Source organism: Parasteatoda tepidariorum, chromosome X2 (assembly GCF_043381705.1).
Source record: "Parasteatoda tepidariorum isolate YZ-2023 chromosome X2, CAS_Ptep_4.0, whole genome shotgun sequence".
Classification (NCBI taxonomy): domain Eukaryota; kingdom Metazoa; phylum Arthropoda; class Arachnida; order Araneae; family Theridiidae; genus Parasteatoda; species Parasteatoda tepidariorum.
Genome location: NC_092215.1, coordinates 59,478,991 through 59,504,909, shown reverse-complemented (window position 1 = coordinate 59,504,909; position 25,919 = coordinate 59,478,991). Strand labels below are relative to the sequence as shown.

Below are 25,919 nucleotides of genomic sequence, written 5' to 3'. Positions count from 1 at the left end.
CTTCTGTTCAGCACAACGCATGCAACTTCTTCCTTGGCCTGCTTATTCGCCGGATATGTCGCCTATTGAGCACGTGTGGGATATGGTTGGTCGGCGTCTCACTCGTGATCCGCGTCCTGCAGTTTCCAAAGACGAACTTTGGTTGCGCATACAAGCGATATGGAATTCTCTTCCTCAAGCAGATATTCAACATCTGTTTGACTCCATGCCACGTCGTATAGCAGCACTTATTGCAGCGCGTGGTGGCTGCACCAAATACTGATTTCGGACGCTTAATTTGTTTCTTTTGTTTTGAAAATTTCATCATTTATTTGTATCAGTACAAGTCGTTTCTGCATTAAATTTCATTTGATTCTGATGATTCTTTCATGGTGTTGCATTTTCTACAAACAGCAGTTTATTAAATAAAATACATAATTGGTATGAGTTAAAATGTAAACTATATATAAATTTAATTTCAAGAGTCATGACAATTTCATGAAACCAAAAATTTAAAATTTAAGAAAATTCTTTTTATTGAAATATTCTTCTCATTCCCATTTCTTCAAATAATTTTTTTATTTTATTATAAATTAGTATTATCGATTAGAAAAATCATACTTTTTTTCTAATTGTTGAGTTTTTTTTTTCTTGTATTAGTGAAATGAAATTGTAACAATAACCATAAGCAGAAATTTCTTAAATTCCACAAGCACCTTAAACCACATCAATCAGATAGCTTTTTATGTGTTTAATTAATTAAGTATTGATCAAAAACATTTTAAATTAAATTTATTAAATAAAAAAAAGAAGAAAGATTGCCGATTTATGATTTGGTCCAATTAAGAATTTCATGCAGCAAAATCGGAATTTCCCCTCTAGCTTACTTTTTGGTTATAATTGGAATAAAGAGTTAACTTTGCTGCATTACAAAATGAAAAGATGACTAGCTGTCTATTACCTTTATTTATTTTATAAATTTCTATGTGACTAAAAAAAATTCCATCTGATTAAAAAGAAATTTAACTATAGCCAGGAATTCCGGGAGGAAACAAAATATGCATATGGATTTATTATGAATTTGCTGCAAGAATTGATTTTTTTTAGCCTTAACCGTTTTTCAGTCATAAATTTTTAAAAACAGTCCATCTAATTTAAGAAACATTGTAAGTAAAACTGTTTTCATCCTACTGTGCCCTTGAAAAGGTTACACTAAAAGATCAATGTCGTGTAAAGTTTTAAATATAGTAAATCCTCTAAGCTTGCTTAAATACAATGAAAGTTACTTATCATTTTTACACCCAAATACCTGTAAATATCTTATCAAAACACGACAGAAACATTAAATTCTCTTTAATTATGTGAGGTACTCAGAAAGAAAGCTGTTTACACTCAAGTGTACACAATTTCTAATGGTATCATTCAAGGAGGACTCGTTAACTTAGTTTTCTAGCAGGGAAAACATTTCATTGAATGTGAAGTCATTTTTTGTTTGGCTTTCCGCCATTTCAGTTAATGGAGTGGGAAGACAATCTTGAAGGATTGAAACATAGGCAATGCTATCTTAGAAAGTTAAATCAATTTTAACAAGGGTTTTGAATTGAAAAATAAAGATAATTCTATCTCAGAAAGTTGTAAATCGATTTAATTAAAGGTTTTGGATTGAAATATAGATACTGCTATCTCAGAAAGTCGTAAATTGATTTTAATGAGGGTGTTTGGTTGAAAAATAAAGATACTGTTCAGTTGTAAATCGATTGTAACGAATATCTTGGATTGAAAAATAAAGGCTCTGATCGCTCTGAAAAAAGTAAATTGGTTTTAATTAGTTTTTTAACATGTATTTTGGCGAAGAAAATTTTATAATGTCCGTAATTTACTTTTTCAGTTTTCTTTTCAAAATCAAGATCTTACATTACAAATCGACTTTAATGATAATAACAAAAAAATAAAATAAATAGACACTACAAACATGCTATCAAAATAATACATAAAATGTGATTGATCAAGCGAAAAAAAAAATCAGATTTAATGTGATGGTGAGTAATGTGATTGGCGAGAATATTTGACTACTTAAATAATTGACGATCGAAATGGGCTACTACTGGTGGTGCAGAACAGAACTCTCTACCTATCGTAACACTTCATACGCTTTCTCCAATAGCGTGTGGAGAGTCATAGGAGAAAGAAGTACGTTAATTTCTCTCTTGATTTTTAAATAGATTAAAAACTTTTAAGTTGGGAAACTATTTGGAACTAAAAACTTTATTGAACATAGTTCTAAAAGAAAGTGTAGTGGAAATTGAAAACAAAATATTTTTGACAATTAAATAGGAAAAATATTAAGAACGAGGAAAATATCGTAGTACATTCTTATACAACTGAGAAGAGGAGGAGAGAGAAGGGTCAAGACATGGAACCGGTGTTCTCCCCAGATGGCGTATTCGAGCGTTGCGATCGCTAATTGTAACATCACAAATAGCTCACCACCGACACTAGCGTTCACACGACACATCACAATTAGCATTCATCCGACATCCGGAGTCCCTCAAGACTTCTTGGAAATTCGGAAAGGAATTGGTGTGAACCGGATGCGACTTTACACGTTGTCGACTCCTGGGCACTGCTTTGGCACCGTATTTTGAAATTCGCCAATGTTACATTCGCCAAGTCGGGTTTCAAATTTTCTCGCGAAAATCTTCGAATACTAATTCGCCCATGTCTCACTTGCAACATGAACATGAGGTCTGAATAAATTTATCTGCTTTTAAAGTTTTCGTGTATTATTAGTCTCTTTTCATTCGGACTTCTTGAAACACCTATTTATTTCTTAGTTTTTTGTTTCTTTTTTAGGATAAAGCTTCGTTGTGGATGTAGGATATATGAGTAGGATATAGCTTTTTAATTATTTTTATAAATTTATTTCAAATAATTTAAGGTGCCTTTACCAAGTATGTGGACGCAATATTCAGTAATACAGCTGGGTTTTGTACCTTATTGTTTAGTTTTTAAAACCTTTAATTTAAGTAACTACACAATTTATGAGTTAAGCATTTTCTTTTTATATGTGTGTAATGATGAGGAGATTATTGCTGTCAGCTTTATATATGAATTTATTCTTTTTCACTTTTCTGACACTGATATCTACGATTAAATTTGATGTAGTGATTCCCATTTGCAGTATTTGTGCCAATAATATTTGCGGTTAAACAATCGTACTTAGATTTGACACTTTTTTGTAAATGTTATGTCCCAAACGATAAATTCCTTTATACGTATTAGCCAATTCCACAGCTTTGGTCACCAAGACTTAAAAATTTGTAGCTGTTAATATACATAATGTAAACAGCATATAATGTAAACAGTAAGCATCAACTTTGACATTCTCATATCATAACTGTATAGCAATTTAAGGACAATCTGATTATTTATTTCTGATTCATTAAAGATAAGATATTGAGTCAAATAAGAGAATCTTAACAAATTTCAAATTTAACAATTTACTTAAATAAAGAAAGTAGTTTTAAAGCAATTGGGTTGAAAAGCTGAGGACTTACACTTTTCTCTAAAACAATTTATCGATGTTATGATAATAAAACAAAACTCTTGCGATCAGTTATCTCAGCAAAAGTAGGATTTTTATTACCAAATAAGAAACAATTATTACCATTCTGCAAGGGACAGATAAAATAAAATAGGTCATACAGTTTTCAGACACACAGAATGCATGACAATCTAAGAATAAATGTTTGAACTTTTAAAGCAAATTACAAACAATAAAAGCTATTGTGTAAAAAAAAATTTAAAAACAAGTTGTTACAAATGAGGCTATTATATGATTCGAGTAACTAAAAATTCTTTTGAAATTTTAAAGACTAATGAATACTATTAAATAATAACAGAAAAGTTTTCTGTGTCTCATTTTTGAAGCAGAATATAAATTAAAATACACATCTCACTTTTTCTGATCCTGCTTTTCTCTGAATCGTTCTTATTAAAATAGATGAATCCTGTTAAATTATGTTACCTTAAGTTAGTAAATGTGTTTTCGTACTTAGGAGGAAAAAAGGCCTAATTTTAGAGTGACAATAAATGTAATAATTTTCATAGTATTTTTTCCATATCTTACTTAGAAGCCCAAAAATTGAATAAAAAAATTATAAAATATATAGACCAGTTGTTGAGTTACAGAATCTAATAAGCTAAAGTTGTTAGAAAATTATGAAGAAAAAGTTACAAGATGGATAAGTTATGAAATTAATGAAGCATAGAATGAAAGGATAACTATATATATCAAAATATATGATAAAATTAATTAGGAAACAATTAAAAAGCAGGTGAGTAATTTCAGATATACACAAATAATAGTGATAGAGGCAAGAATAATGGAAAATATCGGAATTTTCCCTGACAAATTTAGGAAACATTAAAAAAGTTAAGCAGCCACAATTTTAAGTTTTAATAAATATGATTTGATGTTATAAAAAATAAATTAACTATACGAAAATAGTAGTGATTATGTCATAGATTTGTTTCTTTGTGTCATGGCTTTACTAAAAATATTTTCCCCCTTGTTTTCATAATAGCATGCATTTCACAGAAAATATTTGAACAAATTTAATGAAAATATTTTCAAATTTTTTTAAAGACTCTCTTATGAAGAAAATATTGTCAGTCAAAAGTTGTTCAGTATAAAATATATGCAATTTTTTTCAAGATATTGTAAGCATTTTGAAGAATACATATTTTTTCTAAAGTAGAAATAATTGAAAAAACCTGGTAAAAATGAAGGAAATAAAAAGAATTATTTTTCAAACCGCGTAAAAAAATTTGTAATGCTTTTTGGTTTAAAAATATGAACACTTAATAATGTGATGATTTATTTAGGGGATTATTTTTTTAAACTTAGTTTATTAATTAAGGTATTCAAAAGAAATTGATTATTCTGAAGATATAAATATTTCATTACTTTAAATTTTTATTTAATTTACAGGAATAGTTTCTATTTGAAAATTTATTTTAACCAAAATATTTATGTAATTAACTGAAATGATTGTGTGTATGCAAATTTTTCTTCCTCTTTCTTTATAGAAGGATGAAGTATTTTTTCCTGTTATTTGAATTTTTCTAGTCTTAAACAAGGATAAAATCTTCACTTAATTCAACAAGCAACTTTTAAACAAGCAACTTTTAAGAATTTCCATGAGCGCGAAGATTCGTTTACGAATTTTGCGAGTGCTAGCATAGTGAGGGTGAAGAAATAGAGTGGAAATAATTCCAATATTCTTCCCTACCTGGATCTATCTTTTTACCAGACTTCGATACTGCGTCTCTTGTCTTCAAAAGAAAACGAATTCTAATAATAAAACATATTTAATAAATGGAGGACGGACATAACATAAACGATCTTCTTTCATCGAAGCTATAGAAATCAACACTGAAACAAAATAAAAAAACATTAATATTCATAATATTCATTCAGTCTGTGCGCCATCTGTTGGCATTAAAGTTAATCTTTTTCAGAGGGTTACTAGATAAGGTGATGAAACAGTTGTCAAATAAAACCACGGCGAGTGGGGGTGCCCGGGAGTCGACATTAGGGAAATTCGCGAACCGGATAGGTGGAAGAGTGAAAATTATTTTTCGAGAGACAAGAGAACTATTGAGAGAATTCAATAAGACCGGAACAGATTCTAGGGAGAACTGCAGGACTGTTGATATACTGACTGTGATATTACCAATTTGAAATCCAGAATAAATAATTGGAATATGCCGATAAACTTGCAGCCAAAAAATTTTACAGCTTATATACTCTTATATTAAATGGCAGCTAAAGGAAACCACCAAACACACAGTCGTAAAAATTGTCCACGGAGCTTTCTTGAAAATTAACGGACATCGGCTGAAAATGAAAGTTATCCTGTCTATTTGAAATTGAAGGAAATTCTGTACATTCGAAATTGACCTGGTTCATTGCTGTAGATGGAGTGCTGAAATCCATAACTGAATTGCCGAATTCCATAGCTGAAGTATTAAAATAAAGATATAAAACCTATTTTCTTGAAATTACGGTCACCAGTCCATGAAATGACCACCCTTATATTTCTATAATTCTTCTCATAATTAAGTTTGCATATTAAGGGTTTTAAATAAAATTTTAAACGAGGGAAAAAATGCTGAATTACTAATGAAGAAGGCGGGACTGAAGACATTAAAATCTGTTTGATTGCCAGAGCTACTCTAGAGGAGTTGAAATATGTTTCGAAAACTGGTTTTGATGTGCTTCATGCAAGTTCCTGAATAGTGGGAGTTTCCTTTTTGCTTAAATATTACTTTTATATATTAAATATAAATTTGTTTAATTATTACTTAATTCATGTGCTAATGTGCACGCTTTTTTTAAAACTTCTTTTTTGAGAAGGATTCAAAAAATTCATAACAAGGACAGTGAATACAGTACACCCTGTATATTTAAGACATTGTTGCCAGTATTCAAAATATATTCACAAATCTACTGCGAGAAATGAAAATATAACGCTTTAGTAATAATATATTATATAGACAGTTACTTTCAGTAAACTGTCAATACTTTAATTTGGTTTTGATACTTTTTGATATTACCAAAGTAAAAATTTGAAAAGTCTCTAAATCGGATATTGCCTACTGTTTTCTTTTTAAATTTTTAGATATTTTTTATTTCGAAAAAGTAATATTTTTTTTTACTTCTGAAGGCGAACTAAAGTAAGATATTTAAAATAAACTTATTAAAATTTTCACACGGTTCAATTTTTTAGTTTTTGAAATGTTATGATTACTTGAGAAGACAACACTTGATTTAGATTAGCCTAACATGGTTTGAAAAAAAAAATTCAAACTCACGTCCTAATTGCGATAAAGAACAATTATTTTTTACCACTCGAGAGAGAGAATATATGAAAAATTGTAACACAGGAAAAAAGAAGCATTTGATTATAATCAGCATCACAAGATTTGAAGAAAAATTAAAAGTCACTCTCCAATTTAAGTATAAGCATATTTCTTTTTTAAATTTTCCGACATAAGAAATATAGAAAAAATGGTAATGTAAGGAGAAAAAACTTAATTTGAATCAGCATTGCTTGATTTGGGAAGGAAAAAAAATTAAAAGTCACGTTCTAATGGAGATAAAAGCATAATGCAACAATATCCGAATTGGAAGCTCAATGGAATTGGAACAGTCTTTTAGAATTATTAAGAATGATTTAATACTGGTAAAAACTGCAAAAAGAAACATTTGATTATAATCAGCACCACAAGATTTGAAAAAAACTTAAAAATCACTCTCTAATTTAAGAATAAGCATATATATTTTTTTTAATTTTCCGACATAAAAATTATAGAAAAAATGGTGATACAAGGGGAAAAAAACTTGATTTGAATCAGCATTACTTGATTTGGGAAGAAAAGAAAATTAAAAGTCACGTTTTAATGGAGATAAAAGCATAATGTTTTAAGATCCAAATTAAAAGCACAATGGAATTGGAACATTCTTTAAGAAATAATAAGAATGACTTAATAATAGTAAAAACTGCATAGATGGTAAAAACCGCAATAAGAAACATTTGATTATAATCAGCACCACACGGTTTGAAAAAAAAAACGTAAAAATCACTCTCTAATTTAAGCATAAGCATATTTTTTATTTATTTTCAGTTATAAAAATTGTAGAAGAAAATGGTAATACAGGGAAAAATAAAACTTGATTTGAATCAGCATTGCTTGATTTGGGAAGAAAAAAAAATTGGAAGTCACGTTTTAAGGGAGATAAAAGCATAATGTTTTAAGATCCAAATTAAAAGCACAATGGAATTGGAACATTCTTTAAGAAATAATAAGAATGACTTAATACTGGTAAAAGCTGCATAGATTATGATCAATAAATCTTTAAACAGTTGTTAAAAAAACAAAAAAAATTCAATTTAAAAAATTTAAGAAATTTATTTTTACAAACTCTTACTAGATTATGCTGCATTTTATACCTGTAAATATAATAATGAATATCAATTGAAATTAATATTAAATAAATTATTATAATGTTAATATATACTGTCATCGAATCAAATATTTCTTAGAAAACTAACTCAACTTCTCAACTAGAAATAGAAAGTTAAGGATATATATCATATAAATATACTATTTTGTTTAACTACACAAACTCTGCGATGAAAAGAAACGGTAAGATCTATTTTTAAAATTTTAAACGTCTGCTTTAGTCATCAATATCATCCGAAAATAACACTGGCAAACAGACTCTCTCTCAATTGGGTTTGTTTTTCTCCCTTGAATTCCTTTTTTATATATTTTTTTAAAAAAATAAAGAATTTGCAAAACAATCTAATAAGGAGACGTTTCAATCTAAATGCTTCGAGGGACTAGCCATAAATTTATTAATTAGTTTATGTAAATGATATTTCAAGTTACGAAATCAGACACAAAACCATACTTTCTTCAAACAAACATACCCTATTTTCGACGAATGTATTAAGAAAAAGAATGTAATTAAGAAAGGAAGAAGAAAAAATTTATTTAATGAAAAATAAAGACATTATAATTTATATATTTTCATACGAATTTAAAATCATGTTTGAAATTCATTTTTGTGTAAATGTATGGGGAAAATTTTTAATCATAAAAATTTATTGTTTCCAACAAAATTATTTTTAATTTTTCTTAAATATTATAAAATATTTATATTTTAATAAATGTAAGTAAATAAAAAATAATAATTTTAATAATTTAATAATTTTAATAAAAGATGAAATAACTAAATCCATATTTTAAATTCATTTTTATGTAAATATATGCAAAAATTCTTCAATAATAAAGAAGTTATTATTTTTAACAAAATATTTTTAATTTTTTAAATCCAAAAATAAAAAATATTTAAAGTCTTATGATCTAAAATTTCAATGTTACATTTGTGTGCAAATCCTATTTTATTCTTTATTTCAAAATATATTACTTGAGGTAAATATTTACATTAATATAATAGTGAATCTCATAATAAAAATAATTTAGAACTAGATTTAAAGTTTTACTATCTTTATTGGATAGCTGGATGTCTGGGGAAGTTGCCCCTCCCCCCTTCTGCATGCCACTCTGAAAAGAAAGATCTAAAAAGACTAATAAGGAAAGACATGAAACACTTCGTTTATCAAAAGATAATTTCAAACAAAAAACAATTTTTCTATTCTTATTTATCATTATTTAATAATGGCCAAAAGATGATTGAATTGTAAGAGTTCCAATTTTTTACATCCTTTTAAATAACATAATTTTAAATGACAAAATCTCAAATAAATATTGAGATATAAAAATTATTTATCAAATAATTATTGAGATGAAAAAATAATGAGTTATAAAAATTTAGAAACTACAACAACAGAAATTATAGTTCAAATTTTGTCAATTGCAAATACATATGGAGATAAAATAAATGTGTTTATCTCATCAAAATTGCTTTTGACTGATTTAAAATTAAATAACAAAATCACATGTGCACAAATTCTTTATTTCATTAGATGCATAAATCGCTTTATTTTTTTCTGCAATTTGGTCTACAATTTGGCCTTGACAAGCTTGGAATTTGTGGTTCAAATACAATTTGTGTATTTCTACGAATAGTTTACGTTAGTTTAAATTTTATATTTAAATAAATCTTAATTTATATTAAATTTTACAAAAGCTTTAGTTGTTTTATACAACACGTATTTTCAAGGCAAGAAATTAAGAAATATTATTTGAAAGGTTTGTTGCGAGACAGTTATAAGATGTCTTTCGACGGGTGTACGAGGCGACGTCTGAACAGAAATTACAATGTTTCCAGCATTGGTGTGTGTGTGTATATATATATATAGGTTCAAAATGAAGATAAAACAAAAAAAAGGATAAAAAATATTTTAAAAAATCCGAAAAATAAAAGATATAATCTTTTCATCAGCCCACACGATTATATCCGCAAAAAGGAGTGCTTTCTGATATTGTATCAGTATAGCCAAAGCAAAATATATTAATAAAATAGTGTGAGGAGCACTCAAAATTTTTTTTTACACAAATTACAACAAATAAAATAGAACACAAAAAGTAAAAATAACACGTAGAAACAGAAAATAAAATAAAAGAAAAAGAAAAAACAGAATAAAACATAGATGAAATATAAGTTTCATCTATAAAGCGAGTAGCGAATTCAAATGTACTTACATGAATGGGAAATTTTTCAAGAATGATTTAAAAAATATTTTCGCAACAAGATTGCCAGATAGCAAAATATGAAAACAAAAGCGCAAATTGAGCGTAACTAGAGGAGTTTTGTTTTAAAGTGCCGTTCTTACTGCATTGCTGAAGTGCGTTTAATTTGTTAGTTACCAAGGATGGGCCCGAAGGGGATGTGCGCAAGGTAATATTATACTGGAAAATTTAAAGAAGTTGACCATAAATAATTTTAGAAAATAAATATTTATTTAAGTATAAAATATAAAAGAGAAACATGAATTGCTTGTTTTGCACATAATTTTAGCCACGGATTTGCCCGAAATGGATTTGCACATGGAAAAATTATATAAATTAACAAAGAAAAAATTTTTTGGTAGATAATTTTAGCCACGGATTTGCCCGAAATGGATTTGCACATGGAAAAATTTTATAAATTAACAAAGAAATTTTTAGTAAATAATTTTATCCACGGATTTGCCCGAAATGGATTTGCACATGGAAAAATTATATAAATTAACAAAGAAATTATTTAGTAAATAATTTTGGCAATGAATTTTGGCCTGAAATGGATTTGCACATGGGAAAATCATAAAAATTAACAAAAAAAATGTTTAGAAAATATATCCACCAAAATATACGATTAATTCAATGATTTTATATAAAATTTTATTACATTAGTTGGGTATCCATTGTTTTTTATCAGATTTTGAAAGAGTTTATCGATTTGTATTTTGGATAAATAAATATTACTACATATTCTTTTAATTCTATTCATTTCATTAAAAGTGGTATTTAAATAGATGCTTCTAGAAACATTAGAATTCCAAGTAATTAGTTTATTTATATTAAAATTAAAATCATTTCTTTTATCGTATAAATCAACAAAGCAGATATTATCATCTTTTATATTACCCAAATCCAAAAAATTGAAATTAATATTATCATCACGATTACGAAGCAAGATTAATTCCTCTGGGTAAATATCATTTAATAGAAAAGTATAATCTTGAAAATTAAAGATAATTAAGTCATCAATATATCTAAAAACAAATTTAATACTAAGAGTACAATTTTTTTCATAATAATGCAAAAATAAGTTAGCTAAGAGAGATGAATAGTTAGATCCTTGTGGTATTCCATTAATTTGAAGAAAAATATCCTTTCCATTGAAAAGATAATTACTAAAAAGACAAAAATTAATCAGAATTTCCCAATAATCAAAATCGCAACAAAGGATATTTCTAAAATCATAGTAATAATTCAAAAGGACATATTTTAGTTTAGAAAGGGGAATGCTATTGAAAAGATCCTGGAAATCAATATTATTTTTTTTAATGAAATCTAAAATCAGTCGATTATTAGTGATAATCCAAGAGAAACCTTCTTCAGTAATAAAGTTAATAATCTTATTTAAGTAGTTAGAGAAAATGGTGCCAGGATTAGTTAAATAAGTATTAGACTCACATGTGATAGTTCTAAATTTTACTGGAATTTTATGAAATTTAGGACTGATAATTANTTTAGTTAGATAAGTATTAGATCCACACGTGATAGTTCTAAATTTTACAGGAATTTTATGAAATTTAGGACTGATAATTAAATAAGGAAATTGTAAATTGCTAATTTTAATTTTTAATCTCCTATAAAAAGCTAAAATTTTTTTAATGACAATATTATTATTGAAATTACTAAGTTCAACATTTTTCTATTTCTTAATTCCGTATTTAAAAGTTCAGCATAGAATTTTTTACAGAAAATTGCATAATTATTGTTAGCTTTGTCTATGGGAGTAATTACAAAATTTTTTTGAAGTTGCTTAATTGATTGAACAATATTAGAAAATTTTATTGGATTGTTACTGTTATTTAAATTATCCTTATGATGGAAAACAAAGTTTTTAAAGTAATAATAAACGCCCCATTTCCATTCTGTTAGCATACCTAAAGGTAAAGAGAATCTATTTGATATCTTTAAACAAAAACTATTGAGATTACTATTTTATTTGTTGTAATTTTTGTAAAAAATTTTTTTGAGTGCTCCTTACACTATTGTATTAATATATTTTGCTTTGGCTATATTGATATAATATCAGAAAGCACTCTTTTTTGCGGATATAATCGTGTGGGCTGATGAGAAGATTATATCTTTTATTTTCTGGATTTTTTAAAAATTTTTTATCCTTTTTTTCCCCCAGTTGTTTGCTATTTTTATTCCCCCCCTTTTTTTTTCATTATATGTCTGCAATTTTCCTTTGTTTTATCTTCATTTTGAACCTATCTAATGAGTTCTGTTTACTTGCATCTTATGCGCAATAAATGATACTTATTGTTTTTCTTAATTTTCTTCGTGTTTTTTGTATTTTGTACATATGTTTTTGTACGTATGTTATGTATTTTGTACATATGTTTTTTGTACATATACAATACTTTGTTGCGTATTGTATATGTACGCAACAAAATAAATAAACAATATATATATAAAATTAGAGAAATATTCTTAAATTGAAAAGGAAATTCAATTGAATTCGAATGAAAAAAACATAAATGCAGTATAACTCAATTATACAGTTATTCACACAAAAGCTCCCTCATGAATGCAGACAGGGTGTCCCCTGAAGGAGTATTCATATTTCTATTCTTCTGATTCAATTTAATTTCCTAAATCAGTTTAAGTATAATTCTAAAATAGTTTTTTTAAATTATATAAACTTGTCTTCAAACAATAATTTTATAAATTATTGTTTGAAGACAAGTTTTGGGGCTCATGCTGCTTTAGCATTTTTCCAGGTTTGACTTAGATTTCGTTATAATGCTTTTATGCTAAATATACAGACTGACTTTTATCTGATTTTTATTAAAGAATATAATTGAAACTTCTGGTAAATCCCACCTCATCTGAAAACTATTCTGTTAAAAATTTGAGTGTACCTCAACACCGAAAATAGTGGTAACTACTTTACACCAAAGTGGTGCAGCGAAACACCACAAGTAGCTCTTGGTTCTTCGTGTTTCTCTAGTCAAATACCAATAATGTTTTGTTTTGGCATTTTTTTACTCTAACATATCTAACAACAAGATAACATGAAAGTCCGCAAAATAATTTTGAAGATTTTTTGATAAAGTAAGAACAGTAAGTATAGGAAACGCACATTAAGTATAGGAAACACACATTAATTCTTACAATGGTAAGTTTGTAAATCGAATATACGCATAGCACAAAGATAATAAATAGTAAGACAACTTCGAATTAGGCTTAACGGATCAAAAGCTGATGGAATTTAAATATTATAAAACTATCTAATAAAATTGGAAGATAATTGAAAATTAAAATGTAATTATCTTTATTACACAACTGAAAACATACTTACATGTTGTAACGGGGAGCTTTCGTTTCTGTGGATGTATAATAGAAGTAAACAACAAAAACTCATATTATTCCCTATTCAATTGCAAACAATTAACTGACGATATCCTAAGTACGTTAAAATTGACGTGTTTGGAAGCAATGGCGTGAATGCGTGTGCTTTTGGAGTAAGCTGTCATTCGTATAAAAAATAAAGTGCTGAGTCTTTATAATAAGTAACATTAGTTTTTTTCTTTTTCATTTATCAAAATATTTAAAAAATTATTATATATGATTTTTGAAATATTTTAATAAATATTTTTCCTTCTTGTACTCCCTGAGAAAATTTCTGCGAGTGCCCTAAATGTTGAATTTTAAATTTGAGCTAGAGTAAAAAAAAATGATGTATTACCAATAGTTGTGAAGATAGTTCCAGCGTAGAACAAAGACCCCCAAAATGTCCAACCAATGTCCTCTGAAGCAAGTGGTATTCTGCTACACTTCAACTGATCTAACTGTTTTTCGTATTCTTTTAATCTACCAAGAACTATTCGCCTCCATTCAGATAAATTTTGAGTTTGTCGTTCATATAAAAAGTTAACAGCTAAGTCTCTATAATGAGTAACACTTGTTTTTTCTTTTTCTTCAACTTCACCTTCTAACCACTGGAAAAGTAATGCGCCAACAACTGCATAAATTAATAAGAAGATCAACAATAATATATGAGAAAACCATTTTTCTGAAAAAGCTTTTATAGCTTCTAAAATCCGCACTGCAGTTGATCTTGTTCTGTCCTGAAGGTTAATGATATGCATAGGATTTATCACAACATATTGAGTTTTGTTGTGAGGCCATTCCATAGGACTCCCTGGATAGGAAGGCGGTCTCAAGAGTTTACCGTCTTTTGACATTTTCTAGCTTTTTAGATCATCTTTAACCTAAAAAGAACAAAAAAGATTCAATTAAAACTGGCAATAAAACTATCTAATCATACAAAGTAAGAAGAAGATTAACCCTTTTAGGATTGGTGGAAGGAGAAAGAAACACTTCCCTTGGTACGTACTAAGGAGTACCGACTAAGGAGTACGTATTATACGTACAAAGTAGTAAGTACACTCACTAATGCGAGATGTAATACTAGAACACCGAATTGAGATCCCGGCAGTGTGATATTGTGCCGCAGGAGTCAGAAAGGCTCGTTTTATATACGACACCACGTTTCATGAAGGGAGAACCACGTGATTACTGTCCTTGAAAGAACGCCATTCCATGAGAGAAACGTTTCGTCGCAAATTATTTTTCACCTCCATTACTAATTTAGCACTTAAAATGTAGAAAAAGTGAGTTCAGACAAACCTAGAGTAAGTCATAAAGTTTCAAATACTGAAAAGATAATTTTAAAATATCAAAATTAAAATAAATTATGAGAAAAAAACTGAGTATTATAAAATGGAGAGGTTCTCTTTTAGTAATTAGTTTGCATTTTGATTTTTTCTCCAGCAATTTAAACTTCATAGCTAACGCTAGGTTTCCATGAACTCACTTTTTCTTTATTTTTTAAATTTGTAATGGAAGTGAAACGAAATTTGCGACGAAAAGTTTCTTCCGTGATATGCCGTCCTCTTAATGGCCAAATCTACGTATGAGTCCATTAGTGTTCTTTGAAACTCTTTCACCGAAGTAGAACATTAATTTTAAATTTTATTTTATAACCGGCGTTGAACAGCTGTTCACAAGTTTTCAGGTTAATGACTATCAATGTTTAACTTTGTAGTCCTGTAATTTAAAACCCAATCTAGAAGACAGAAAAAATCCTGAATCAAACATTGGGACAAAGTCTTCATGGAGAACTTTTTTTTGATGGAACTAATCCACGTTACATGGAGAAGAAAATCACGAAAACCATCCATGGTTAGCCAGACTGCAAGAGAATTCTAAGACACCATCCCGAACAGCCTTCGCTGGGATTCGAGCCTGAGTCACCTCATTGGGAGGGAAATAAATTCTGTCACTGTTTTAAAGTATTGTATTGTCTGTCCTTCCTAATTTAAACCATAAAGATTTAGGTTTGGAACACTCATTGCCTTTACGGGTTTGAAACAACTAGTATGGATTAAATAAAACTGAATGTAAAACTAAACAGTTTTGAAACCATAAAAATGAAATATAACAGGACCTTGGTGTTAGATTATATCAGGCCTTTCGTTTGGTAATGAACATTAAAGTTAGGTTGTGGTTGAGTAGTGTTTTGTCAAGTAAACAGCAGTATCTGGCTTAATTAGTTGATCTAGTGAGGCCATCTATCGTGAAAGATGGAAATACTTGACTTTTTTATGTTAAGCAGCTTCTGGTACCACCATCTATGCGTGAATGAGAATTTCGAAATCCAACAGTCTAGGGCCACCAATTGAGAAGTTCCGGATAATGGATGCCCCAAACTCCTCACGTATTGTGAGAATGGAGGAAATATTACGTTGTCACCGCTGGTATTCGAATCCCCGTCCAGCCGGTCATAAGATTGACAGATTTGCCCGTTCGGATCAAGTACATACCCAGTTGTAATACCTAATTTGAACGAGCTCTGAAAATAGTAGCCTGAAAACTGCCTTCTGACGTTACAAGCCAGAATAAAGACTAGTCAAGTTTACTCCATTCTTTATGTTAAGAACTCCATCTTGCACGGTTAGACGAAAAATAACCACGTGACGAGAAGAGCTTATCATATCATACGCCTGAATTTCGGCTGGGCTTCATGAGTTGTTTTCACCCGGCAATGCTTGTCTGAAAGAGGGCTAGAAGAAACTGAATTGAAAATTGAGGTTTTCGTTCCTCTTGTGACGTCACGCTCCTGATGTCTGACCTCGTGTAAATGGGGAGTAAAAATCTAAATGGCTTCATAAAGTGTACCCTACACTTTTATTACTAGAAGATTGATAGGCATCCGATGATAAAAAATAAAAATGTGGATTCGTAATCATCATCATATGGCTTTGCTTCCAACTTTCGAAGACCGCGCGATTCTCATTAGCTATGGGCCTAGTTTGCTCCGATAAAACTCTGGTTGTATACTTTTAATGGGAATTCAATATGTCTTTCTCAGTAGCCATCATAACAAACGCTTCTAAATATTAATCATCCACGAAAAAGAAACCTGATAATTTTAAGTTTGGAGAACATTCTCTCACATGTAACTTGAGTCAAAGGAGTTATTAATAAGTATTTGTACACTTTATGTAATTCAATATACCGCAGGATTAAGCAATTCACATGAAAAAAATCATTAATTCGATTTATTTTTCATTTATTTATTCTTAGTTTGAGTTATTAAATGCAACCTTTTAAAAAAATGAAATTATAAACTACAGAAGTTCAAAGTAAAGAGCAAAAATTCAAATCGAAAAGCAAAAATAGAAGAGCAAATCGAAATATTTTAAAAGTTAAATCGACTTTTTAAATTTTTACCTGTAGTAAACACGCTAAAATTATTGAATTTGATAATTTTAGCGTATTTACTACCGGTAAAAATTTAAACAGTCGATTTTACTTTTAAAATAATTCAAGGTGAATTTTAAATAAAACATAATCGTATATATATTTTAAAAATTTAAATCACAAAAATTTTAAATTGAAAAATAATTCCTTGCAAATTAAAGAAAAGAGAATGAAATGATAGTCCAATATCACGCACAGGTGATGTCACATATAGGCGAAGAAAGAACAAAAACGCAAACATAGAAGCAGATGCAGAATCGAAAAACTCTCGATATTAGTTTATATGAATGTTAACACCGAGCCCCCTAATTAAAATAATCCTGGAAAAAAAGAGAATACTTGGTTTTGGTTCTGTCAAAACTAAATAAATAAATTAATAAATAAATACGTATTACTTATAAATACCAATCGAGATTGTATAGAAATACACCAAAATTTTGAAACTTAATTCCAAATGTTTAAAAATGTTTTAAAAAAAATTAAATATTTAGTCATAGGGATATTTGACTGAAAAAAATTATAATTTTCTGTGATTAGTTTTTATTTTACATTGAAAAATCCAAAAAAACTGTCGATAATAATAATTTAATTACCCCAAAACTAATTCGAAATTTAAACAAACTGGGACAAATTATTCATTTTCAGAAACTACAATAGTTTGTCTATGTAAAGATCTCCCCTAGCCATTCGTCTGGAGTAGTGGCGGTTACTATGGTTACGAGGTTTAACAATTTCAAGTTGGATCCTAATTTAAGATTGGTTTTGGCTAGGGTCGGAAAGAGAAAGTGAATCAGGAGAGAAAGAAGCTCCCCTTTTTGAAAAGCGCTATTTCTTGTTTACATAGCAGCAGACGCCTTTAGATTTCGTGGAGAGGGGAGTTCATTATATAGACAAACTATATAGTGCTTATCTTCAAAACAATCATATATCTCCTACTAATAGTTTTCGCTAAACAGAATTACGCGACGCAAAATAGCAGTTTTCGACTTTGACGTAAAATAGCTCAATTACTAATAACTACATCAACAATATTTTGACTTCAGAAATTTTTTAAAACGTTTTTCTATAACTGTGCAACATTTCATAATATTTATTTCATCAAACAGTTTTTGTGTTATGACAGAGAAAAGCACATTCGTTAAAATTTTTCTGCAATGGCGGTAACGGCAGCAGCAACTCTCTTTAATATAGAAGAAAAACATTTTTCTAGAGAAACATAAACACCCTACAAACAATTCAACTCTGAATTCAAAACATCTATAAACTTCTGTTTCACGATGAAGTTATAACGGTCGAAAGAGCCAGTTAAAATAAGGAAGGAAAATTTTTTTTCTCAGATCTTGAAGCGATTTGCAAGATGATTGTGTGTGTGTGTGTGTGTGTGTGTGTGTGTGTGTGTGTGAGAGAGAGAGAGAGAGAGAGAGAGAGAGAGAGAATTTAAATATTTATTCGATACTTTAATATCCAGTAAGAATAGATTAGGAAAAACATCAATGTTGGGGCTATCGAACATTTGTGGGGATATTAACTGGTATTTTTCACCCTTATGCTTCTTAAATTAGAAAATCTTTGCCCGGTATTCACTACACTGATGTTTTCTTAAGGTTAAGTACCACTGTTCGGTATACATTTGCCCAGTATTCCCAACAGTCAACTTTTTCCTAATCTATCCTAATAGGATATTAAAATATCAACGAATATCAAATTGCACATTTTGCAGACATCGGTCAACATAGACACACACATACATACTTCTACATACATACATACACATACATACTTCTATTAATCTTTTTATGTTATTTCTTTTCTATAAAACAAATCCTAATTAATTACTCCAATCGAAACACTTTCTCACACTTTTAAATTCACATTCTGTCCCTCAATCTATTTTTGGTTCAAGTATGCATTAGTTAAAAGCAAGATATTTTCCCCTTTGCTTTTTGTGGAAATCACGCGACTTAATACTAATTTCTACGATAACCAATAGTAATTTCTAAGATATCCCTCTTTTCCCTAAATAGAGACATTTTCAGATTTTTTGCAAGATCGCAATTGAAAGCAAATTAATTTTATTTGATCATTTTCAAAAGGATAAGGAGCGAAAAGTGAAGTTTACTCCATCGACGATCAGTCTTTCTGGTTGAGAAAATCTTGCAAAAAATCCGAAAATGTCTCTATTTAGGGAAAAGAGGGAAATCTTAGAAATTACTATTGGCTTATGCAATAGGTCGTGCGATTCACACAAAGAGTAAAGAGATAAATGTCTTTACTTTTAATTATGCATACTTGAGCCAAAAATAGATTTAAGAACAGGATGTGGCTTTTTATAAGTATGACAAAATGTTTCGATTGGAATAATTAATTAGGATTTGTTTTACAGAAAAGAAATAACATAAAAAGATTAATAGAAGCATTTTTTGTTACAGCTGCAGGGTATTTATAAATGATAAAATGCTTCTTCGAAACATATTAAAAAAATTTTTTTAACTGAAAGAACACACTGCTGATTGACTGAACTAAAAGATTGAGCCTATTTACGAACGGATCGAAATAAGACTTACAGCACAATGTCAGAAATCATTGGCTGATCTTAAACCCATACCTTTCTTCACGGCTACTTCAAACTAGAAGAGAATGCAGTGAGCAGTTTATTTCCAATGCTGCGAAATTAATTGGATTTGAATGAACCTTGACCCTGGGCTGATGGCGACATTTACCCCTTCTACTCAGAAATCGAAAGAATAATCTGCCACAATTTCTCCATCACTCTCGGTGTTAGTTTGTGATTCATCTTAACGAAGAAAATTGGTTTATTCCCCTATTAACTGTCGTGTTTACTTTTGGAATGGAGAGAAAACACTAAGAAGAAAAAAAAAAGAAAGAAGGAGGTTTCGTTGGCCTAGCCTTTTCGAAAAGCTACCAAGTAACAAAAGAGCTGTTATGATGCAAGAATGTGGGAATCATAAAAAAACAAATGAAAATGAAGAAGTGCTTTGTCTTGATTCGGAACCTGATTTGTGTTACGCGATACGGTGGAGATCCTGCCGGTTTGTAAAATGTAGCAGTCGGACCGAGCAGGAAAACAGACACAGGATTTTAATGAAAGCAAAATAATTTTATTTCATCATTTTCAAATGGATGACGAACGAAAAGTGAAGTTTACTCCATCGACGATCAGTCTTTCTGGTAGGGAAAATCTTGCAGAAAATCCGACTTGGCGCAATTCCCACAAAGAGCAAAGGGAAAAATGTCTTTACTTTTAATTATGCATACTTGAGCCAAAAATAGATTTAATAACAGGATGTGGCTTCTTAAAAGTATGAGAAAGAGAAAGTGTTTCGATTGGAGTAATTAATTAGGATTTGTTTTATAGAAAAGAAATAACATAAAAAGATTAATAGAAGTATGTATGTGTATGTATGTATGTAGAAGTATGTATGTGTGTGTCTATGTTGACCGATGTCTGCAAAATGTGCAATTTGATATTCGTTGATATTTTAATATCCTATTAGGATAGATTAGGAAAAAGTTGACTGTTGGGAATACTGGGCAAATGTATACCGAACAGTGGTACTTAACCTTAAGAAAACATCAGTGTAGTGAATACCGGGCAAAGATTTTCTAATTTAAGAAGCATAAGGGTGAAAAATACCAGTTAATATCCCCACAAATGTTCGATAGCCCCAACATTGATGTTTTTCCTAATCTATTCTTACTGGATATTAAAGTATCGAATAAATANAAACATGAAAAGCTTCTATTAAACTTTTTATGTTATCCTAATTAATTATTCTAACCGAAATACTTTCTCACACTCTTAAAAGTCACATCCTGTTCTTAAATCTATTTTTGGCTCAAGTATACATTTAATTAAAAGCAGGACATTTATCTCTTTCCTCTCTGTGGGAAACGCTCTATCTATTTCATAAACCAATAGCAACTACTAAGATTTCTCTCTTTCCCTAAATTAAGACATTTTGCAGATTTTACTTTCCCTAACATATAACCAAGGAGCACAACTTTTCGTGTTCACTTTTACACACTCTGATGACTGCTCTGACTAATAATTAATAAATAAATTTTGTAACCTCCTTCCCGGCCTAAGACCTGTTTTAATCCTTCCACTCGGCAACGACGTTATAAGTCGCCAGGACTGAACTGTCGGGAAGGGGGTACGGTACATCAAAAATATGGAATATCTCTCATTTGAAATTAAATAAATCAACTTCGGAAGAGGGTACATCAAAAATATCGAATATCTCATTCGCATGGACAGTTGGAAAATAAGCAGTTAAATTCTTCTTAATCATCATAATTCATCCAGTAACTTCAACAAAAATAAATTCTTCAATCATCAAACTTTTTGTTTATACAGGGTGGTCCTAAAATATATGTCAAAAATGTAAAGGTAGGTACAGGGGACTTAAATAAGCATATTTCGGATAGGAATGTGTGTGCGGTAATGGCACATTAAAGCACTAGCTTGTAAAGCAGTATGAATCAGAGGAAACTGAAAAGACAAGTAAAGACAAAAGAAAATAAAAATTTATCAACAGTTTACAAGAGGTACTCCAAAGAACCGCCACCAACATCGATACAAGATTCACAGAGACGGCACATGGATCGTCTTACATTTGAAAAGACGTTAGTCATGTCGAGCACATGTAAAGCAGCGACAGACAAGCGGAGAACAAGATCTTCTTGATGGGACTCTCGTACACCAGGCTTTTAATATGACCCCAAAAGAAAAAGTCCAAGCAGGTTAAATCAGAAGAACGCGGTGGCCAGGGACCTGGACCACCCCGTCGTATCCAATGCTGGCCGTTGACAGCGTCCACGTGATTTCTGACGCTACCTGTACATCCTCTGATCAGCTAATTCGTTTCCTTGTGCAGCCCCATGCATGAAATGCACGTCGGCAGGCTCCACATTGGTGAAACGATGCATGCTGTTTGAGATCCGTGAGGGAATCCAGCTAGCAAGCGCTTTTATACGCCGGAGTCATCAGCGCTCCCTACCGGCTCAAGGCGGCATTACCGCACACACAATCCTATACGAAATATGCTTATTTAAGTCCCCTCTACCTTCCTTTACATTTTTGACATACATTTCAGGACCACCCTGTATAAATGATACCTACGCCCAGTGGAACTTGTCTTAAAGATCATCGATTTTCCTTTTGTGTATGCTGCATATTATGTCTACGTTCTGAAGGCGATGGATACAACTAGAGAGCTGAGATTCGATTCCCCCCCCCCTCTTGGACAGAAAAGAAAATCTGCATTGGACTCCTGATAGACGTTAAAAAGTATTCGATTTGAAACCTCATCCCTTCCGGAAAGCGTAGCATTTTATCGTCAGTAAATTGTTCTAACCTCGCCTCATTCAAGGAGAAATATAATTCCTCTTAACGAAGAAACAAATTTTTTCCCTAGCAGCTCTCGTCTTAGCTTTTGGAATTGTGTTTATGGAATTTCAATCAACTTTCATCTGATGTTGCAGTTTTCAAAATATCTTCTTGGACTAATTCGAACTTTTTCACGTATCCTTTGTGTTAATTTTTTTACAATTCTCATAAAAAAAATTCTTGAAGTTTTATTGATTAATAAATAAAAAAAACACTCATGTAAATAAACAAAAATAATAAATTATGATTTTAAATTTTTTTTCTCATATTTGATGTTTCAATTGAAACAATTATTTTTTAAACATTGATCGTATTTACTATTGAAACTTTTTTTTCTTGAGAAATTTTTATTTTCAGAGAATTGATTGGCATAAAAAATGTTTCGAGAAATTATTTTCATATTTATTGTTTTATGTGTTACAGTTTCTATGATTTATTGATTAATTGAATTTATATTTTTGTTTTACTATAGTGTGTAGGGTTAATATTAAAATGCCATTAAAAAAATTTTTCTCTTCTAAATGCAACTACAATAACTATTGATATTGATTTTTGGTATTGATATGATTGATGTTGATAAATGAATGCAATTGCTGTGTGGCAGAAATTATAAATTAAATCAAGAAGGGTTAAAACTAATGCAAATAATTTGGAAAATGAATAAAATACTTGTTGTTGGAATTTGAATTGAAATGTGAAACCAGACATTAATGCTTGAGTCCAACGTTGGTAATTAGTTCATAGCTCAGTTCTAGCTCAGTAATTTCCATTAACAAATTGTTTCTTTATTTCTGAACTTTAATTCCAGCATACAGATAGGAAAATGATATGAAACACAAATTGAAAAGTATTAGTAACCAAATTCACTTAAAAAACACATTTAAAATGGAAATGAAAATATTAGAATTTCCTAACACTCAATTGTGACAAATTAAATAACCAATTAAGATCTCTGCATAAAAATTACTTTAAAAAATATCCGAAATAAAATTTTTGAAAAAAAGAAGAAGAAAAATTATGTCCAAAAAGAAAGAAAGAAAGATATAAATGAGAAAAAAAAATTAATTTGCAAATTAACCAAACTTGCACTTCAGATTAAAAATAAGGAAAATAGCTAATCAGTCAAAAATTAAAAACTGATTTACCTTAATACCATATTAAATTTGAAAGCTTTGTTTTGGATTTCAATTAGTGATAAATTGTGTTAAACAGGTTGTAATGTAAAATCTGAGAAGACTGATCACCTTTTCTGATTAAAAGCATTTTGTCCTTAGACATTTTGCCTGAAATCCGGGTTAATGATTGCAATGAAAATACCAAGAAAGAAAGTAAAAGTATAAAAAAATATAGAAAGCAGAAATAAAAGGAAAATAAAAGAAAGAAAGAAAAGAAAAATAAAGGAAAGAAAAGAAAATTTTAGGCATAAAAAAAAGAAAAAAAAAAGAAAGAAAAAACGAGAATAGCAAGAATGTAAACAAAGTGAATTTGTAGAAAAATAAGACAAAAAAAAATAGACTTAAAAATAAAGATTTAAATAGCAAAGCTGAAAATAATCTTGAATTTTCAAATATTCTTGAGACTAAATGTGATAATGGTGCGTAACATTGTCCAAATTATGTTGACGGAATTGTGCAAATCCAAGATAAAAAATAAATTCCTAACTTCAGGAGATTTTCAAATATTTTGCTATTAAGGTGACAAATATGAAAGGTAAATAATAAATAAAGTGAAATGAAGACAATACTAAAGTCTTGAACTTCAGAATAACAACCACTGTGTCATTTTTTTTTCAAACAAGGTAAACGATACTCAAATTGAATTCCAGATAGAAATTTTTCCTCTATAACTGTATTTTGTATTATGTGTTTAACATTCTAACTTGCACATTTTTAAAAATGTCTATAAATTTTTATCATCCTCATTGAAGAGTTAACTTAAATTGTGTTATTATGAAGAATACTTCTTATAGTGAAAAAACTGTGTTGTGATCTTTAAACAAAGGACTTGGAACTGAAAAAACTGTTAACTCAGAAAAACTGTTGAAAATGAAAATTTTAAATTTGCTGATAATGCCACTACAGATTTTTAACTGTGTTAAAATTTTTACCAAGAGTACAAATGTGTATTATTTTTTTTTTTTTCAATTCATATTACTTTTATATATTGTTAACATTATAAATTTGATTATTTTCATTTTAATTATGCTTCTACCATAGGGAAGATTTTACAAATTGATAATTTTTATAATTTTTTGATTGTAACTAAACATTTTTGGCGAGGGGGGATGTAACATAAAAAGCTTTTATTAAACTTTTTATGTTATCCTAATGAATTATTCTAATCGAAATACTTTCTCACACTTTTAAAAGCCACATCCTCTTCTTAAATCTATTTTTGGCTCAAGTATGCATTTAATTAAAAGCAGGACATTTTTCCCTTTCCTCTCTGTAGGAAACGCTCTATCTATTTCATAAACCAATAGCAACTACTAAGATTTCCCTCTTTCCCTAAATTAAGACATTTTACAGATTTTACTTTGCAAGATTTTCCCTAACATATAACCAAGGAGCACTACTTTTCGTGTTCACTTTTACACACTCTCATGACTGCTCTGACTAATAATTAATAAACAAATTTTGTACCCTCCTTCCCGGCCTAAGACCTGTTTTAATCCTTCCACTTGGCAACGACGTTATATAATATATTTATTTTTTCAGGGTGGCCACCCACCTGGTAAACCTGGAATTATCAGGGAATTTTTTTTATACTGGAAAAAACCTGGAAAAATCTGGGAAATTTGGATAAAAACATGGAAAAATTAGGGAATTTTAAAGAAAAGCTGGAAATTTTTTCTTTGATAATTTTTTTAATTTCACTAACTAAAATTATTTACTAATGTTCTTAATTTAAATTATTTTATCCGTTATATCCACCTTTTTTAACGGAAATGTATCGCCAAAGAGTTGAAATATCATCAACTGAGCGATACTTTGCTTGCATCAAAATTTGCTCCATTGCAGCTCTCTTAAACTAAAATGCCACAAAAAATTCTTCCACGGTTGCTGAACGAATGTAGAAATCTTTGACCACTATGGGACTGTGCAATTTAGGAGAGATTGTGGTGGAGGTGGAAGAAGGGATTAGGATATTAGCTTCTGTTTTTAAATTCTGTCTTTAGGCTGAATCCATTCATGGCTCAAGTTTCTTGAATGCTTTTGTGGTAATTTTTTCTCCATGTTGACAAAATGTTTTTGTATTTTTAACTTAATAAAATTCTCTAAAAATTAGTTAATTATAATTTAATAATAATGCTTTTGTATTCCCATTCAAAGAATTCAGTGAATTATTTTTTCTCAGCAAACCAACCGATCACACATTTTTTTACAATCACACATTTTCAGCAATGTTTGTCGACAAATTGTTACAACTGTTGCATTAATGCTAA

The 25,919-nt window shown here is 29.5% G+C and overlaps 1 protein-coding gene across 1 annotated transcript in view; it reads right to left on the bottom strand.

Moving 5' to 3' along the window:
• Window positions 1-25,919, bottom strand: part of LOC107448813 (potassium channel subfamily K member 18) — a 51,998-nt gene that overhangs the window by 22,208 nt on the left and 3,871 nt on the right. Inside the window, exon 2 of the mRNA XM_016064158.4 lies at window positions 13,985-14,510. Coding sequence (XP_015919644.1) covers window positions 13,985-14,483 — 499 coding nt within the window. The 5' untranslated portion in view covers window positions 14,484-14,510. The remainder of the gene's footprint in view (window positions 1-13,984; window positions 14,511-25,919) is intronic.